This window comes from Doryrhamphus excisus, chromosome 1 (assembly GCF_030265055.1).
Source record: "Doryrhamphus excisus isolate RoL2022-K1 chromosome 1, RoL_Dexc_1.0, whole genome shotgun sequence".
In the NCBI taxonomy this organism is placed as follows: Eukaryota; Metazoa; Chordata; class Actinopteri; order Syngnathiformes; family Syngnathidae; genus Doryrhamphus; species Doryrhamphus excisus.
The window spans coordinates 4,178,798-4,198,700 of NC_080466.1; the positions used below are offsets into that span (position 1 = coordinate 4,178,798).

Below are 19,903 nucleotides of genomic sequence, written 5' to 3' on the forward strand. Positions count from 1 at the left end.
AACTTTTTTTTTTTTTTACAAAAATAAAAGTCTGAAAAAAATGGTAATATTACAACAGTAAAGTTGTACATTTACAAGAACTTTATTCTCAAGATTTTATTTTTATAGCTCCAGACATGCCAAGAACAGACAGGAAGAGATAAGCAAAGAGGGAGGGGGGGGGGGGGGGGCACCACCGCTACCCGCCAGGACAAGAAAGAAGTGATGCCATCTTCTTGAACGCGTCGAAAGAAATATTTTTTTTTTCCTCCAAGTGTTTTGTCTCTTCGTTGTGTTTTAAATCGTGTCTCTCCAAAGTTACTGATGACAAAAAGTTCTCCAGCATCTTTCTGTAGACGTCACTCGTCATGTTGGACCAGTTCGGGACACAGTGCGCCCGTGTGAGCGCAGAGATCCGCCCCAAAGGGACCAAAAGCCGCGTAGTTCGGGTAGAAGCACCGGTGATGGAGAACAGCACCAGGAAGAAAGTGAATGACAAAGACGGGCTGACTTTATTCCCAAAGAAGCTTCTAGTGGCTTTGGACCTTCTGTGCCTCGTCCTTGGTAAATATTTAGCATCCATTTTTTTCATCAAGTTTTCATCAAGGTCAGTGTGCTTATAAAATAATAATAAATAATAATTATTAAAAGTGTGTGCAATCTTTTGACCGCCCAATACTGTTAAAATACGACCACAAGTGTAGTGATGTACACGTTTACACAACTTCAAATAATGTAATAATATTTATGTAATAATGTAATTTATGTAATAATAATAAAATAAAATCAAATAGTCAGTTTTGACACTCAAAAAAGTGACAATGATGCATCTGACAGATTAAAATGGACATTGATCAACAATGTAAATATGCAGGTGCATCTTAATTCACACCGATATATCTGGAAAACTTTATTTCAGTATTCATTTCAAAAAGTACACACAGTATTTCTTCATCATTTTGAAATATTGTGAAAAAGTTCAATATTGTAGAGTACTGTTTAGCTATAATTGACTAATTAAGTAATTTAAGCCTTGGCTTTTTATGCTGCAAATGTACTACAGAGTACAGTATGTCCACTTTTCAATAGTAATTATTGATTATTGATGATATCGATCGATTCACCATCACTCTGGTCTATTTGAAAGTATTTACACTGGATTGGGGTGGCACAGCGGTCGAGTGGTTAGCACAGCTAGGAGACCAGGGTTCAATTCCACCCTCGGCCATCTCTGTGTGGAGTTTGCATGTTCTCCCCGTGCATGCGTGGGTTTTCTCCGGGTACTCCGGTTTCCTCCCACATTCCAAAAAAACATGCTAGGTTAATTAGCGACTCCAAATTGTCCATAGGTATGAATGTGAGTGTGAATGGTTGTTTGTCTATATGTGCCCTGGGATTGGCTGACGACCAGTCCAGGGTGTACCGTGCCTCTTGCCCGAAGACAGCTGGGATAGGCTCCAGCACCCCCACAACCCTCGTGAGGATAAGCGGTAGAAAATTCATTCATTCATTCATTTTCTGCCGCTTTTCCTCACAAGGGTCGTGACTGGTCGCCAGCCAATCACAGGGCACATATAGACAAACAACCATTCACACTCACATTCATACCTATGGACAATTTGGAGTCGGCAATTAACCTAGCATGTTTTTGGTCGGAATGTGGGAGGAAACCGGAGTACCCGGGCGGTAGAAAATAAATGAATTAATTAAAGTAATTAGTCCAAGTGGACATAGTGCATAGTTTTAAACTGGGATAGGCTCCAGCACCCCGACCCTCGTGAGGAAAAAGCGGTAGAAAATAAATGAATGAATACACTGCATTAATTAACAAGGCTTCACATTTTTAAGTACTTCATTCAGGTTTTGGGGTTTAAAGTTTTTTCCATTTTTTGTTACTATTTGTTACTACTTGTTGCTGTACTTTTCTAGATGCATGGCTCCTCTTGTATCCCAAACCAAGCATGCTCTCCAGTCCTGTGCCAGCTGGTTTGTGCATTGCCTAGGGAATTCTACTGTTTCCATGGCAACCTCTAGTTCTCAGGGTAGAGTAGAGTCGATGGGGAATCAGGGGAATTGTATTCTCTATAAATAATATGCATGATTCCTGTGTGTGTTGTGTGTGTGTGTGTTGTGTGTGTGTATGATGACGGTCCGACTCTCCCATGGTCAAAATATGCAGTAGATGGCTGGAAGAGGCAGGAAGAGGCCTGCTGGATGAAGAGGTTGTATGTTTCAACAGACTAGACATACTGAAAGCAGAGAGTTGTGCATCGCCTCATCTTTGTGTGTGCAGGCATGTGAGACCAAAAGAGGCATAGAAGGGTACCGAGGGGGGGGCGGGTGATTGGGGTTGTTGTTGGTTGGCAGGCGGTGTCAGGCTGCTTCTGGCTCCGGTTTGTTTCAGCATTCACTCTTTGTTTTCTAGGAAAGAGTCGAGATGAAGTCACAAACAATCCTCCTTTCTTTTTCTCTAGACGGGGCGCACTGTAACCTAATTCTAGCTATTCCATTTGAACTTGTGCAGATTCCAGATCCCGGGAGCAATCTGGCAAGTTCTTTCAGTCCCACTGGAGCACACATACGTTCCTCTTAGTATTCCGATGAGTTAGTTTCTCCAGAGAAAAAGTCAAGGCCAGCAATATTCATTCATTCATTCATTTCATGAGGGCCGTGGGGGTGCTGGAGCCTATCCCAGCTGTCTTCGGGCGAGAGGCGGGGTACACCCTGGACTGGCACATATAGACAAACAACCATTCACACTCACATTCATACCTATGGACAATTTGGAGTCGCTATTTAACCTAGCATGTTTTTGGAATGTTTTTGGAGGAAACCGGAGCACCCGGAGAAAACCCACTCATGTACGGGGAGAACATGCAAACTCCACACAGAGATGGCCGAGGGTGGAATTGAACCCTGGTCTCCTAGCTGTGAGGTCTGCGCCGTGCAGCCTGCCAGCAATATTATCTGCCTGTAAAACTACAAGTTTGACCTTTTGTTCATTCCTCATTGTGGTACATTCCGTGTGTGTCCCTCATTCTTTTCTTCAGTAGACCTTATTATTGCTATCTGATGAAGGAGATGCTTTAAGAGATTGCTTTAAAAGTGAGATGATGGGATTCTAAAATTCAAATACTGTATGTCTTTGTACTGGATGTCTGTTCCTAGTCCCTGATATCTACTATACCAAGAAAATACAGGACCAGTAGTACTAATACTTTTGACTTCTGATTGCATGGCGGTCGAGTGGTTAGCACGCAGACCTCACAGCTAGGAGACCAGTGTTCAATTCCACCCTCTGCCATCTCTGTGTGGAGTTTGCATGTTCTCCCCGTGCACAAAACGTGGGTTTTTTCCCCACTTTCCAAAAAACATGCTAGGCTAATTGGCGACTTCAAAATTGTCCATAGGTATGAATGTGAGTGTGAATGGTTGTTTGTCTATATGTGCCCTGTGATTGGCTGGCGACCAGTCCAGGGTGTACCCCGCCTCTCGCCCGAAGACAGCTGGGATAGGCTCCAGCACCCTCGCGACCCTCGTGAGGAAAAAGCGGTAGAAAATGAATGAATGAATGAATGGTCATTGAAGTGGCTACACGGTAGACGGGTGGTTGGCTTCACAGCTAGGAGACCCGAGTTCGACTCCACTGTGGAGTTTTCACGTTCTCTCCGTACGAGGGTACTACGGTCTCCTCCCACTTTCCAAAAAACATGCTAGGTTAATTGGCCACTCCAAATTGTCCATAGGTATGAATGTGAGTGTGAATGGTTGTTTGTCTATATGTGCCCTGTGATTGGCTGGCGACCAGTCCAGGGTGTACCCCGCCTCACGCCCGAAGACAGCTGGGATAGGCTCCAGCACCCCCGCGAGCCTTGTGAGGAAAAAGCGGTAGAAAATGAATGAATGGTCATTGAAGTGGCTACACGGTAGACGGGTGGTTGGCCTCACAGCTAGGAGACCCGAGTTCGACTCCCTCAGGCATCTGTGTGTGGAGTTTGCACGTTCTCCCAGTACGAGGGTACTACGGTCTCCTCCCACTTTCCAAAAAAACATGCTAGGCTAATTGGCGACTCCAAAATTATCCATAGGTATGAATGTGAGTGTGAATGGTTGTTTGTCTATATGTGCCCTGTGATTGGCTGGCGACCAGTCCAGGGTGTACCCTGGTGAATGCTGAGTAAGGTATCTTAGTAATTGTCTAGTCAGTGTTCATACATGTGTTCATACATGTGTTCATACATGTACGGACTGAAGTCTGAGTTTGAATCCATGTGACACTGTTGCATGCTGTTGTAACATTAGCATTGATCCTGGTGTCGCCTCTCTGCCCCCCCCCCTCCCAAGCTTCCATCCCTTTCTTTGTGTCTGAGCTGAAGGCAGTGGGTCCATACAGAAGAGGTTTTATTTGCGGAGACTGCAGCATCACCTACCCTTACCTGCGCTCGGAGGCCATACCAGATGAGATCCTCATTGTTGGTGGGATCCTCATCACGGGCCTCACAGTGAGTAATGACTAAGTCGTCATCATTTTGAGTAAACTCCAGTCCTTTTAACAAAGTGTTTGTGTTCATATGTCCACCTGAAGATCGCTTTTGGGGAGTGTTACCGCGTGCGTTTTCTCGGCGCCACCTCCAAGGCTTTCATCAGGAACAAGTATGTGTCCTGTTTGTACAAGGAGTTGGGCTGCTTCCTGTTTGGCTGCTGCGTGGGCCAATCGCTGACAAACGTGGCCAAGCTGAGCGTCGGCCGTCTGCGGCCGCACTTTCTGTCCGTGTGCGGTGTCACGTATGCGTTACTCAACTGCACGCCGGGAACGTATGTAGCAAAAGTCAACTGCTCCAGTCATGACCATCGCTTGATAGAGGAGGCCAGGTGTGTGTTGCGTGATATTTGTGTGTCTTGTCTTTCCCGCATCCATCCACCATCATCCAACCATACGGCCACCCCTCCTGTCATCCATTTGTTGATATTTATCTTTCTATATAAGATACTTACCAAACCGATACAGTGGAACATTGATAAGCGTCCGCCCTGGTTAGCGTAATTTTCTTTTAATGTTGAAAATGTATGCCAAAATTTTAGCTGTTAGCATACAATATTGCGCACTTCCTGTCCTGTTAATAATACACAGCATGAGTCCCGCTGTTCTTACAGTTTCAAATGCGTTTTTATCACCAATGCCCTTGTTAGCATAGCTTGCTAACAAAATGGCCACCGGACCTGGTGGGTAGACAAATTATTTTTTTTCAGATTAAAATGAACAAAGCATTATTAGAGCCCTGTAGACATGACAAAATATGACTATAGTCACATTTATACTCTTTTTATTTACAACATATTGCGCAACTGCAGGGTCTTGAGACACATGCTAACTCGCAAACTAGAGCGCTAGCGACCTAAACGGTAGCCTTCAAGTTATTTCCTTTACACTTAAATAGCCAAAAACTTACCACTTCCACACGGATAGGGAGGATAACTATTAACAGTTATTTAACCTTTAACATGAACATTAATCAAACGTAATAATTTTTTCTGGGTACATGATACCATACAGCATCCATATCAAACTTGCACTAACATTAAACTTTCCTATCAAGGCGGGGGCCTCAAACTAGTGTCCTGCGGGCCACATTTGGCCCGCGTGTTTGAGACCCCTTGGTTACGGAGCCTTCACCAAAACAAATTCTTAGTATGTGTTTGATCATACCTGGCAATAAACCTTTTTCTGATTCTGATTCTGATTCTGATATGCTGGTCTGGAAACCAGCTACTAGCATGACGAGCATGAAAACACAACACATGCTGGTCTTGCTGGTCTGGAGACTAGCATAGCACTACCTCTTCCAGTACTTTTTTTCAGCAAGGTAACCCACTGACTGACCCACAGCAGAACACAAAGATGTCCAGGAGGGCATCAAACTCAATGCCCAACAGGCCCTCATACCCGGGACCTAAGTTGTGCAGCATGCATAAAAATAATAATAATAACAATAATGCATGTAAAAGAGGCCAAATTGCCTTTTGCATGTAAAACTATAAAAGTATGAAAACATGTTCTGTGTGAACATATTTGTCTTCCTGGAACTTATGAATTGGATTTCCATCATTTCTTATATTCGCCCATTCTGAAACAAATGAATGACGCTAACCAAGGTTCCACTCTATATACGTTTTTCATATTTGAAACACTCATTCCTTTTATCTTTTTAGGAAGTCCTTCTTCTCTGGGCATGCCTCCTTTGCCATGTACACAATGCTCTATTTAGCTGTAAGTATAGAAGCATTTTCTACCTCTTTTACTGTACTGTGCATCCATTTTCCAAATGCAGCCTCTTGGTACTGAGGGAATGAAGAGAAGAGGAGAACCATCACCAGTCCAGTGAGCAGCATAAGAGTGAACGAATGAGAAAATAGAAAAGGGCAAAAAAAAAAAAAAAAGACTGAAAGGAGAAATGAGAAACATAGAGGTTGCTTTGTTTCACTGTGGAAGGGGTGTGACCTCAACTTGCTTGTCTCACTCTTCTCAATTGTTTGAGGGAGTGTGAGCGAGATGTGCTGCATGTTAATGTGCCCATGGAGGACTGCCATTGAGATGGCTGACTTATATCTGTTATGTTTGTTATTTTGTTTATATTGTTTGAAAACAGTGAGATTATGAACTAAAACACATATCACAGTAAACATATTTAGGTTGAATACTGATATGGATGAGTGGTTAGTGTGCAGGCCACACAGCTAGGAGACCTGAGTTCGATTCCACATTCGGGTATCTCTGTGTGGAGTTTACATGCGTGTGTTTTCTCCGGCTTCCTCCCACATTCCAAAACATGCGAGGATGAGATTGGACGATTGAACACAAATGTTTTACAATTAATAAAAAAAGATAAATAAATGCGTCATATGACATATCTGAAACATTTTTAACCAATTTTTTTTCATTTCATTTTCTATGAAATGAAAATGAATGAAAACAAAATTTTCATTTTCATTTTCCTCAAGAGGGTCGCGGGGCGTGCTGGAGCCTATCTCAGCTGTCTTCGGGCAAGAGGAGGGGTACACCCTGGACTGGTCGCCAGCCAATCACAGGGCACATATAGACAAACAACCATTCACACTCACATTCATACCTATGGACAATTTGGAGTCGCTAATTAACCTAGCATGTTTTTGGAATGTGGGAGGAAACCGGAGAAAACCCACGCATGCACAGGGGAGAACATGCAAACTCCACACAGAGATGGCCGAGGGTGGAATTGAACTCGGGTCTCCTAGCTTTGGGGCCTGCATGCTAACCACTCGAGTTTGTTTCTTCATTCATTCATTTTCTACCGCTTTTTCCTCACGAGCAAAACATGCAAACTCCACACAGAGATAGCTGAGGGTGGAATTGAACCCTGGTCTCCTAGCTGTGAGGTCTGTGTGCTAACCACTCGACCACCGTGATGCCAATTTTTTCCTTTTTTTTTTTTAAAATCAAAATTAATTATTCTACTCTTCATTTGGTTATCCTCTTAATGAGCAACCAATTAATTAGTCAGTGCCTCAGAATCCATGAACCTCACTGCACCTGACTGACTCAGTAGGGAAGTCCAGACTTCCCGGTCGGTCCCCAGCCACCTCCCAGCCAATTCCACCGGGAAAACTTGGAGTCATTACCGGACCAACTGTGAGATGTAACCCCTCCAGCAGTCCTGTGTCTGCCCCGGGCTTCTTGGTGAAGAACCAGCTGAAGAACCAGCTCTTGGACGCCTCAGCTGGTTCTTCACGATGTGAATGACTGAGCTCTCTTAGATCTCTTAGGGTGAGTCCGACCACCGTATGGACAAAAGTCATTTTTCGGGTCCATGATCTCTTCACCACGACTGTCCAGTACACGGTCATGATTGACATGAACACATACAAGAAGATAGGACAATCCAGACAATGCATAAGACAAATGAACACATGCTGATGACACACGTTCCGTCACACTCACATCAATGTTTTATGGCAGTTTTATCTTCAGACGCGGCTGACGTGGCGCAGGGCTCGCTTGTTGAGGCCCCTGTTGCAGTTCTTCCTGTTTTTGCTGGCCATCTACACGGGTATAACGCGCATCACTGACAACCGACACCACCCGTCGGATGTACTTGTTGGCTACACCCTGGGAGCCCTCACTGCATACTGGGTGGTGAGTTTAGCCCATTTCTTTGTCTTGTCATGTGACTTGTTTCCTGCGTTCATTCCAATAAATCCCGTTTCTCGGCAGGCTTTCCACATCTCGTCCATGTTCAAGAGACCAAGTCCGGTTGAGACCCCGGATGAGAACTTATCAGCACATCACAGCGTCTGCTGAAGCTCGCCTCCACCTCCATCCACGCAAGCAGCGTGGTGGTGGTTCTTCAAAAGATCGAAAGAATGTGAGACTGTTTCCCGTGGAGTTAAACCGCATACCTCAGCATTTCCGACAAGAAAAAGAGGAAGAGGGCGGCAGAGGATGTGACATAACTAAATGTGACAGAACGAGTACACACCAGTGTAGTCATTCGCCTTACGGGTTAGTGCCACTGTTGTTGCCATGACAACAAATCACCAACTTTCATTGTCATTAAAGGTAGATTTGCATGGGATGTTTTCTTTACTGCTTTTTGCAGTTTTTTGAGTGTCGCCAAAAATCACCAAAAAAAAAAACGCACCACATTCATGGAGTTAATCCCGCTTGCCGGGTTGAAGTTTCCTAAAATCAGGGATGTCATACACAATGGCAGTTCAAATTTCCGAGTTGACACAAAACCTAACAAGCATTTGTCCTCCAGTTTTTGGAATCATTTTCATCCCTGAATTTGAACACTCTGCCTTTGGAATTTGAGTGTTGTTTGGTTTTGTAGTCATACACAGGAAGGATACTTCAATTACAGTAAACCTTGGATATATCGGATTCAATTGTTCCCACTGGTTTTGTCCGATATAAGCGAAATCCGTTATATGCGTATACCGGAAAATGTCCGTTTTACGCATATATCGGATTTATATCCGGTATATGCGTAAATCGGATTTTATCCGTTATAAAAAGGCACTTCCTTGACTATGTTTCCAATGTACGTGGACGCGCAGGCAACGCTGCAAACGCTGCAAATGACGTCGTATAGCGGCCTGTCACGATTCGGCGAATCGGAGCGCCACGATGCGGCCATCCGATATATGCGAGAGAAATTTAATGGAAATGCATTGGAACGGGACTGGAGATTTTGTCCGAAATAGGCGAAATCCGTTATAAAAAATCCGATATATGCAATGAATTTTTATTGGAAATGCATTACAGAAAAATTGGTTCTTTTTTATCTGTCCGTTGTGAGCGAATTTCCGATATATCCGAGGTTTACTGTATAAGACATTTTTGTCATTCTAGTACAGGGGTCGGGAACCTTTTTGGCTAAGAGAGCCATGAAGGCCAGATATTTTAAAATGTGTATCTGTGAGAGCCATATACATTTTGAATGCAATAAAATGTGTGCATTTTTATGTAAGACCAACAGTTTTAGATATAATGGGCTCTAATTATGTAGACCAGGCACACTTCCAGGCATACTTTTGTGAGCAGCGCAGTGTCTAATAATAAATCAAATACTTGCTGCCATTAATGCAACTTCTGCTGTTGCATAGTTTTGCACCGTACTCAGTATATTTCATTCTTTTGGCCATCTTCACCAGAAGGCTTGGTTCTGCAGCTTTAGCTATTTGACTAAAGGAGGAAAGTTTACATTTACATGTTTTTTTGACATCTCAATGACCGAGGTAGACTACCGCATTACTCAGTAATAATCAAGTTTTGGTGTTTGACCTGGAAAATATCATCAGGAAAGATAGATATGGTCGGCCGTATTGCAGTACAAAATAGATGGACAAATTAAAATGCATAAGAATGTTTTGATTTTTAATATTATTTTTAACAGTGATTTCTGTGATGGTTTACTTTAAAATGTTAGCAAAAATACATTTTATTGTGGTAAGAAATGCTTGAGAGCCAGATAGTGTCATCAAAAGAGCCCTACCTGGCTCCCGAGCCATAGGTTCCCTACCTCTGTTCTAGTAAATCATTGCCGGGCTGAGTGTCCTGGATTCTGGTAATCAAAATATGGTCCCTAAACATTCACTATCACCCGAAATAAGCTGGGGTAAGCGGCAGCTTCCTGTGACGCCGACAGGTAGCAGACAATAAATGCATGGAATTATTTCATAAATTTCTCAGAGAAAACTAATTCTAAGTCCAAACAGACGCAAACAGACGAGACAGGACCCCGGGATTGAATTCACGTGTTTACTTGAACTTCAATAGCAATACAAGACAATTAGAACACTTGAGGGTCGTATGTACAAGGTCATCAGGGCTTGCAGAAAAAGTTCTGAGGTTTCACATGATCGGCTCTAGAGACAAGAGTTCTGCTGCTATGACAACTCCACGGCAAAAGGGTTCTCTCGCTGGAGGTCAAGTTTTGGTTTTGATGTGATGGAACAAGTTGAAAACCGGACGATGGGGCAGGTACGTAAGAGGCCCCGCCTTTGCTGACATTGATAAAATGCTTCACATGTGATACATTAATTATAAATCATAATCGTAAATGATTTATATACAGACATTATCTTACACACGCGCACACACACACACACCTTGCGCACACGCATGCTCATCAAGCTACACACACACTCGCACTTTTGCGCTTTCCTCTTAGAGTATGCGCGGCCTTTTAAAAGCCACTAGAAAGTCATGCATGTGTTCTTTGATAGGATTTTTTTTTTTGGCAACACACAAGTGCTTTCTTTCTGTTACAACACTCTTCTCTTGCTACAAGGAGGGGCGACACCCGGGCCCAGTGGACCCACAGACGGTCAGATGATGAGCCAATTCCAATTAAGCACTGATGAAGCGGGAAGACACAGCAGGGTTCGGGAAATGACAGCAAAGGGGAAGATTCAAGACCGATGAGTTCTAGAAAAGTAACAAAAGATGGAGAAAAGGGGGGGGGGGAGTCTTGTGGTGATCGGGAGATAGAAGCAGGGAGGAGCCAACTGTGACATCATCATTACTTTCATCATCCAGCATCGTCAGCTACTTGAGCTGCATCATTATCCTTACTGTCGACAGCGATGGTTGCGCTTGCCTCCTTACCCCCCGCCCCCTCCCCGGTTCCTATGCCCCGATCACCACCGCCCTAGTCACAGACTCGTCACCCGCTGCATCTGACCGTCTTCTCCTTCGGAAGTGGGTTCCGAAGTGGGCTCGGATGTGTACATCGCTTCTCCGTTACTTGTTGGTGGCGGTGGCTGGTAGAAGGTCTGCAGGTGATTGGGCCTCGGGCCTAGAGGGGGTCTCCCAAGGCTGTATGGAAGCTCCAGGGCAGCTCTCTGAGGCGGACTGGTGGGGCTGACCTCCTCTGGACCTTCTGGGCTGCTGTCAGGGTAGGAGAGAGTAGGAGGGGAGGTGCGAGTGTAGAAGCGAGGAGGGGAGCTACTGCGACTGTACACCTGGGGGGAGTGGCGGGAATAGAGATTTTTGGGAGGAGAATTCGTGTCTCGAGGAGCGAAGATATTGGTCGGGGGAGAGCTTCGTGGGAAGATACTGAGAGGTGGTGAGCGGTGGTCTCCGGGGTACAGCGGCGAGGGGTTTGAATCTCGAGCATATATTGGTGAGGAATCGGGGTCGAGGTCAAGATCAGGGGTCAAAGGCAGAGTAAAGCCGTCTGAATCCTCTCGGTCTCCGTGGTACCTGAGAGAACCTCTATCTTTTCCTCTTTTCCGCCCATCAAGACCCCCGTCGTTGCTCTCAAACAGGAAGGACTCGTCCCTGTCTACGTCCACTCCTCCACGCCACACATCCAGCGCTCTGTCTTTCTGTTTGTCATTCTCTCTTTCAAGTCCCGCCCTCCAGGTATCTCTGTCCTTGTCTCTATCCATGCCACCTCTCCAGCCATCAATCCCAAAATCTTTTCTTTGAGTGATGAAAGTTTCTTCCTGGTCGGTCTGCGCTGCTCCTCGCCACGCGTCCATTCTCCCATCTCTCTTCTCCAGGAGATGAGGTTCCTCCCTTGCTCTCTCCATTCCACCTCTCCACTCAGCCATGTCTCCGTCTCTCTTTTGAGAGCTAAAAGAATCCTCTCTTGCTTTGTTGCTGCTTCCCCTCCAGTTGTCCATCAGTCCATCTCGTTTTAGGAGAAAGCTCTCCTCCTTGTCTCGCTCCTGCCCACTTCGCCATGCATCGACACTCGCCTCTCTTTGTTTCATCAGCAACGGTTCCTCCAGAGCTTTGTACAGGGGCTCCGACTCCTGCGGGGGAGGAGGAGGAGGAGGAGGCAAAGGTCTGTCACGGTAACGATCCCGGTCTCGTTCCCTGTCTCGCTCCATCCCACCGCTTGATTCGGCTGTGCTGCGGTGGCGGGACAGGGTACCCGGAGTGCGGCTGAGCGTGGAGTAGGGTCGAGCTTGAACATCGGGAGGACGGGCTTGTTGCCTCTCCTGGAGTCCGCGACGGCCCAGAGTGCCTTGCAGCTGCAACCTCTCCCCTTCTTTGAGCAGCTCCCGGGACTCACAATCTCCAGGAGTGTGCGAGTGTGACCAGCCATCTTGTAAGCGTGGCGTTGTTGCGTGATCTTGATCATGTGATATGGAATGTGTCTCCGTTCCTTGTAGGTGCCTTAGATGCGGCCAACCCTCTTGTGCGTTGTGCCGAGTGGTGGGCTGCATGGTGGCCGCCCAGCCCTCCTGCGGCTGCTGTGTGTGCCGAGTCAGCGTGGCAGCGTGAGCATGGGCCGTTCTGTCCAGATGATGAGGCCTCGCCAGGCTTCCGTAGCGTTCAGGCGGGACAGGCATGTCACCCGGAGGCCTCAGGTTGCTCTGAACCAGCTCAGAGATGATCATCTTCTCCAGCGCCGCCGCATCGGACAGATTACGACGCATTCCGGCACCGTTGCCCAGATCTGCGGCACCATGCGGGGTCAGCAAGGCAGGGGATATGTCATCGCCTCCCATCCCGACGCCTCCTTCCCTCAGTAGGTCAGTGCTGCCCACCACTCCGGCTCGAGATCCAGGTGTGGAGCCGAGACCATGTAGGGTGAAGGTATTGGGGGTGTAGCCGCCATTGAGACAGACGCTGTCCAAACCGCAGGACTCCTGGCTCTGCGACACACCAACTTCTAAACAAGGAAACGGAAAGTGACAAATTATAAAAGAAACGACGCAGAATAATAAAATACTGTGGTGAAGGGAGTTTCATGAATATGTATGAATGAGCAGAGCATCTTCCCAAAGATAGAAGCTTTGTCAATTGTATGGTTCTTTATGTCATCATGATCTATGTATGGTCGTCTATGAAGGCAACCACGGTGTAAAGGTGGTGCTAAATGATTTGGGTGAGCACAATAAAGAAGAGCTCATACTCTTGTTTCGGAAGGTTCCCACTGGTCCACATAAGAGAGAGACAGAGAGGGAAACAACATCAAAAATATTCAATATGACCCCACAAAAATATGAAACACAAAGACACAAAACACATCAGACTTAAATTATAAAACAATTCTTCATTCCAATAATTGATAAAGTGCTGAGACAAAAACGTTTGTAGAGATTGTAGAAAAGGGAAAAGCTGAATTAAAAGGAAAGTAAAATAATATATTAAAAACAAATAATAATTAATTAAATAAAATAAATAAATTTAATTAAATCTAAATATTAGGGATGTAGAATAATATCAGCTGATATTGGCATAAAAATTAATTGTTGATATGGGTTTTGGTTTTTCTGCCGATAATGATATCGTGCCACAATACATTAATAAGCTAGCCAATATGACCTCACAAAAATATAAAACACAAAGACACAAAACACATCAGACTTAAATCATAAAACAATTCTTAATTCCAATAATTGATAAAGTGCTGAGACAAAAACGTTACATGCAGACACACATGTGCGCTTGTAAAATAATATAAAAAAATAATAATTAAATAAAATAAATAAATTAAATTAAATCTAAATATTAGGGATGTAGAATAATATCAGCTGATATTGACATAAAAATGAATTGTCGGTTCATATGGGTTTTATAATGATATTGTGCCACAATACATTAATAAGCTTGCTAGCTCAGAATGTCCACAGTTTCTCCTCTGGATTGTAAATATGCAATTTGCAAAGAAAGTGTTGTTTATGTGAAGAGTGAGGAAGGAATCTTCCTTTAATATTTCTAATCTAATAGGTTTTTGTTCATGCCGCATTCATACTTAATGAGCTTTCATACTTTTCACTTTACTTTCCTCTTATGAGGATGTTTGTGCCAGAGGAATGTGCAGCGTTCCAAATTGGATAGTTATAGAAAGTAATTGGACTAATTCTTAATACTGAATTAATTAAGTCTAACTCGCTGATAGTAGGAGGACATGTTATTTTAGTTGACTATTGGTCTTCTTCTTCTTTCTTTTTGGGCTTTTCACTTCAGAAAGTGGCGACCACAGCAAATCAATCTCCTCCATCCCACCCTGTCTTCCGCATCTGTCTCTCGAACACCAACTACCCTCATGTCCTCCTTCACTACATCCATAAACCTCTCTGACTTTATCTCCAAGGCCTCTAACATATAATGTCCCTCTGATGTACTCCTTCCTGATCCTATCCATCCTGGTCACTCCCAATGTGAACCTCAGCATCCGCATCTATGCTACTTCCAGTTCTGCTTCCTGTGTGTTGACTATTGGTCATGATGTTTTCAATTCTATTTTGTTGCGGTAAAATGTTTAAAATAAATATGGCACTATAACTTGTATATTGTATATTGCAGTATTTGTCTTATTTTGTACAACCAGTGATTATTGGTGAAATGCATCCAATGTCATCACAGTGAAAGAAACATAATTCATTAGACAAGATAATAATTATACTTGCAGAGCAAAAATCGACTACCTATATTGTCTATGTTATCTAGAAAATGTACGTATATAACTCATGAAAAAAATAAAATTAAGACAAAAACCATGAATTTGTAGGAAATCGCCTCTCTAAAACACAAATGTATGGATCCTGGATTAATACAACCAGTATTTCGTCCACAATTTACTGTTTTACTATGACTGCTGTGAAAAAGGTAAAGGTACTGTATGGTGCAAGGTACGGTATCGTGGTACTTCAATACTGCATGTATACTGTATGTACATCGGGGTTGTGATGTGGTCTACCTGTGGCGGTGAAGGGTTGATTATATCCCTGTGCCAGCATGGTGTCATAAGGAGATGCCCCAGCATGAGTCTGCAGCACGGGATTGGTCAGGAAATGATTCCCTAATGCAGCTATGTGAAGAAAAGAGATGAATAAATATTGCCAAGTACAGTAAATATGGTGTCAAAATAAAGTGACCTCTGTTAAGAGTCGGGGTGCTGTTCACATCAGCCGCGATGAAAGATGACTCTGTCTGTCTTCGAACTGTGTCATTCCACATCCTCCTAATACGACTCTGGAGTGGGAATATTTGCAGATTATTAAAACTGGCTCAAGTCCACAATAAGTACCAAAAGGCACGGAGGAAGAGATGGAGATGGATCATTCACCTGTCTATTCGCTGTGGCTCGTCGGGCTTGGCTGCTGCTGTAGCGGCTGTTGGAACGCAAAGCAGCACCCTTTACCGAGTCAGGAGAGCTGGACGAGGACGTTGCACAGCACTGGGAGAGATGAAGACATCGGCCGTAGTCTTTCTGACCCTAAACACAACGCAAATGATGTCATGTCCGTGCAGGATAATCACTCTGAGCTCCGATGCTGACCTTCCTGGCGAGGGTGCAGTGCAAAATGGTGATGAGGACGGCCTGGGCCGTATTGAGGGAAGCAAAGAGGTAAGCCAGGAGGAGAGATGGCGCCGATAAGAACATCAGACCTGAGGACCAGTTGACACTCTGCAGGAAGAGCAGCGTCAGCGAGCCCACTGCCCACGCCCTACACACACAAGAACACACAACGTCAATAATACCATATTTTCCATTTTTCAAAAATTAATAATTAGGTAGAAAAAAAACATACATAAGTCACACTGGAGTATAAGTCACATTTTTTGCGGGTAATTTATTTTACAAACTACTTGACCAAAACAGACATTATGTCATCTTGGAAGGCAAGTTCTAACATTAATAAAAGAATAGATAACATGAACATTAAACATTAAAGATGAACAGAAAAGGCGTCCAGTGTTTATGGAACATAATAAACAGTTTTAAGTACAGTAAATGTTTTGTTTTCTTCATGGCAGTAAGAGTAGCCTTCACTTTTGTTTCTCGCAAATTTCACTACTTGCAGCTTGTAGTCTGCAGAATAGGATTTTCTTTTTTGGGGGGGCGTTTATGTTCTGTTGTTCTCAGCTGCCTTTGTAAGCTAATGTCTACTGTTTAACCTCGTACTTCGGTGCGAGGTGCATTATTAAAAAAAAAAAAACAAAAACAAACAAAAAAAAACTTAAACTCTATTATGGAAAGCAGGAAGTGAACAAATGTAACAGTTACCGATTGTAAAAGTACCAGATGGAGGGGTAGGATTTAATAAGCTTTGCTTCTTCCTACTCCTTTCGGAGAACTGTGGAACTGTGAACTGATTATATGATGCACTCAATTATAATAAAATGAAATATATATAAAATATATATATATATATATATATATATATATATATATATATATATATATATATATATATAATATATATGAGATATAAATGAAATAAAATCATTACCATTACCATAAATATTCAATTGATAAGGAGTTGTGGCTGTCTGTGAAATTATATATATTTTTTCATTTATAAGTCGCTCTGGAGTATAAGTCGCAGGGACAGCCAACCAATGAAAAAAAGTGCGACTTGTAGTCCGGAAAATACAGTAGTATAAAATTGTTACTTTTTGTGCAATATCTTTCTGTAAAACCGTTCCACAGGAAGCAAACATATTCATTTCATAGGCCGATTTTTCCCTTTCGAGGAGCTGCTGGGTGAGAGAAGAATGGCAGCCAAACGCTCATCCCTCATTACCAACACATCCTACCCTATGCCGCACACTCTCACAGCACCGACCGCATCTTTAATTAAAGCAACAGGCTGCACAGGTCCAGAAGGAAAGGTTCTGACAGGTCTTCCTTTCAGCTGCTGTCAAGGTGTATAACTCAGCACTGCTCCCAATGGACAACACAATGTCACCTCCATACAAACATTATCATCTGTTTCTAAATGAGTCATTATTTAACATGTGTCGTCGGTACATAAACGTGCATATTGCAGGTTTACACAGTTTGTTGGAGCTTTCTTGAATCTTACTATTAGACTACTAAATATTTTTTTTCTCCCATAATGAATTAAACCTATTTGGACGGAGCTGGAGTTGGTTGTGGAATTATTTTTTTATGATTTTTTATGATTTGAAGTTGAATGGAATTTTCACAAATCCGTGGACAATAAAGGTGTGACTTCGACGTCACGTGCCGGTCTGCTGACACTCAAGAAATCGTGGTGAAAGGCACGCAAATTATGCTTTTGACACACACCCACACCACTTCTCCCATTCCTCACGCATCTATAGAATTTCAGCAAAGCGCCCATCCTATGTACCTACCACCGACATTTAAGTATGCAGGAAAACACTACAGTGACAACAAGTACATTTACCTTAAATTACATGTCTAAATTACATGATTACATGATGCAACCCCTCATTACTCACAATAACCCGGCTTAAAGTGTGCTTCAAATGTTCTGCTACCATTAAAGTGACTAATGTATATTTTTAGACTTTTGTAGTATCTTCTTGCATCATTGACATATTCACTTCATGTGGAGCTGTTAATATAATATATATAATGGTGTCATTTATCTTTCAATTCATTAAAAACAGTAAAATTGGCATATTTCAGACATATACTAATGGTAATTAATCATTATTAATTAATTTGAAAATTGTGGTGAATGGGCAGCACGGTGGTCTAGGGGTTAGCGCACAGACCTCACAGCTAGGAGACCAGGGTTCAATCCCACCCTCGGGCATCTCTGTGTGGAGTTTGCATGTTCTCCCCGTGCATGCGTGGGTTTTCTCCGGGTACTCCGGTTTCCTCCCACATTCCAAAAATTAGATTAATTGGCGACTCCAAATTGTCCATAGGTATGAATGTGAGTGTGAATGGTTGTTTGTCTATATGTGCCCTGTGATTGGCTGGCAACCAGTCCAGGGTGTACCCCGCCTTACGCCCGAAGACAGCTGGGATAGGCTCCAGCACCCCCCGCGACCCTCGTGAGGAAAAGCGGTACAAAATGAATGAATTGTGGTGAATCTGATTTAATAATTTGACCAATCACAGTGCTTCCTAACTATAAACCATATAAGGAAGTCCGCCCCTCTGTGACATCACAAAGGGGCAGTTTTACCACGCCTTTTGAAACTGAGTGTTTTGAGCCATCCCACTCACTTCCAAATACGCATACCTCACTATCTGAAACTTTAGCATCGTTCAACATCAGAAAACTGGAAAAAGCATAATAAGTCCCCTTTAACCTTCACCGTATAACTGGTAAAATGCTGTAAAAAAATTATGGCCGCTATAATGATCATGTTCATTAAAAATGATCACAATTTTGATGTAATAATTTAAAGTAGGCTTCTAATGACTTTAAAGGAGCATAAAGTGGCACATAACAAGAGTGGCACATGTATTTTCCTTGTTATTTATCGACTGAAGAGAAATGGTGTCATGGCCTTCAGAGCCACCTGCCACTTAAAGCTGAGCATTTCATCATCCGTCCTTTGAGGAGATAAAAGCAACATCACATTCTAAGCATTTTCTTGCCAAAAAGAAAACTTCATTCTTGAGTGTTTTTCATTCAGCATGGAATTTGCGATGAAAACAAAAATGATTTTAATCACGTTTCTTTTTTAGTCATTGAAATAGTTGCATATTTGTGATTCATGCTTATGTCAGACGTTTTTTGGGTCCAAGGTTCCATCATTTAGAAGGTTTGACATCTTCTCACCCAAAGTAAATATATATATATATATATATATATCAGTTTGTGCAATAAATTAAAGCAAACACGACAAATGAAACTGAGCTCATGTTCATGATGTAATCCTTTGTCTACAAATCGAAGCGCAATTACTCACCTAAGGTTGTCATGGCGACTGGAGTCTGGCTTCAGGGCAGCGGTGCTGTGCATTTTATGTAAGGTCATCACTAAGATAATAAGGTTGATCTGAGGACAAGACAGAGAAAACAGTATAAACACTATATCGGTCAAGACATTATTAGACTTATTATGTACTGGTTAATACTGTATGTGTATCCATGAGAGTAAGATCAGAACTCTTACTGTGATAACTACACCCACGGGTCCAAGGAAACTCCAAATAAAGTAATTGTCGGTTCGCAGCCAGCAACTGTACATGCAAACACAATAACAAATTACATACAGTCGAAACATATCAAATTGTCAGGGGATTAAGCCTATATTATTTTGTTGTAGTTAGCAGTGGACTACTAAATAATAATAAATAATTACTATTTCCACTATCTTTGTTGGGGTAGAGCAGGATCTAGTATTTTGGAAGCAAATACTTGTAAACATTCACACACGTTGTACAGTTTTGATCAACATACGCCGTTTTTGAGCCGTAGCCTCTGAAGTCAATGGCTGCAGACACAGCTACCACCAGCCCAGGTACAGAGTAGCCACTCAGGTAGAAATACTTCCTCCTGGAGTTACGTCCCTCAAACACCTCACGCTGCAAAATGTATAGTTCCACTCCTTCCAAACATAACCAGCAGAAGACAGAGAGCAAGGAGAAGTGCAGCAGACCGGCAATGATGGAACACACAACCTGCAAATACAGATGCATGATGAACATTCAGCAATACTATGTGAGAAACAAGACTAAACAATG

The 19,903-nt window shown here is 43.1% G+C and overlaps 2 protein-coding genes across 5 annotated transcripts in view; one reads left to right on the forward strand and one right to left on the reverse strand.

Moving 5' to 3' along the window:
- The first annotated feature begins 195 nt into the window (after positions 1-195).
- LOC131136842 (phospholipid phosphatase 3-like) lies at positions 196-9,201 on the forward strand. Its single transcript, XM_058084131.1, has 6 exons — positions 196-543; positions 4,324-4,481; positions 4,565-4,851; positions 6,190-6,247; positions 7,973-8,149; positions 8,228-9,201. Exons 1-6 carry the CDS (start codon positions 348-350, stop codon positions 8,312-8,314), a joined length of 963 nt encoding a protein of 320 aa, XP_057940114.1. The 5' UTR covers positions 196-347; the 3' UTR covers positions 8,315-9,201.
- A 1,047-nt stretch (positions 9,202-10,248) lies between these two features.
- LOC131136646 (adhesion G protein-coupled receptor L1-like) overlaps positions 10,249-19,903 on the reverse strand; it is a 32,424-nt gene continuing 22,769 nt past the window's right edge. For 3 of the 4 annotated variants that reach the window (XM_058083778.1, XM_058083768.1, XM_058083759.1), the window contains 9 exons: positions 19,620-19,840; positions 19,333-19,399; positions 19,127-19,215; positions 15,762-15,930; positions 15,549-15,698; positions 15,358-15,454; positions 15,180-15,290; positions 13,389-13,409; positions 10,249-13,145 (listed from right to left, as the gene is read on the reverse strand). In XM_058083778.1, coding sequence (XP_057939761.1) covers positions 11,173-13,145; positions 13,389-13,409; positions 15,180-15,290; positions 15,358-15,454; positions 15,549-15,698; positions 15,762-15,930; positions 19,127-19,215; positions 19,333-19,399; positions 19,620-19,840 — 2,898 coding nt within the window. In that variant the 3' untranslated portion in view covers positions 10,249-11,172. The remainder of the gene's footprint in view (positions 13,146-13,388; positions 13,410-15,179; positions 15,291-15,357; positions 15,455-15,548; positions 15,699-15,761; positions 15,931-19,126; positions 19,216-19,332; positions 19,400-19,619; positions 19,841-19,903) is intronic. The other variant, XM_058083789.1, reaches the window with a different exon arrangement.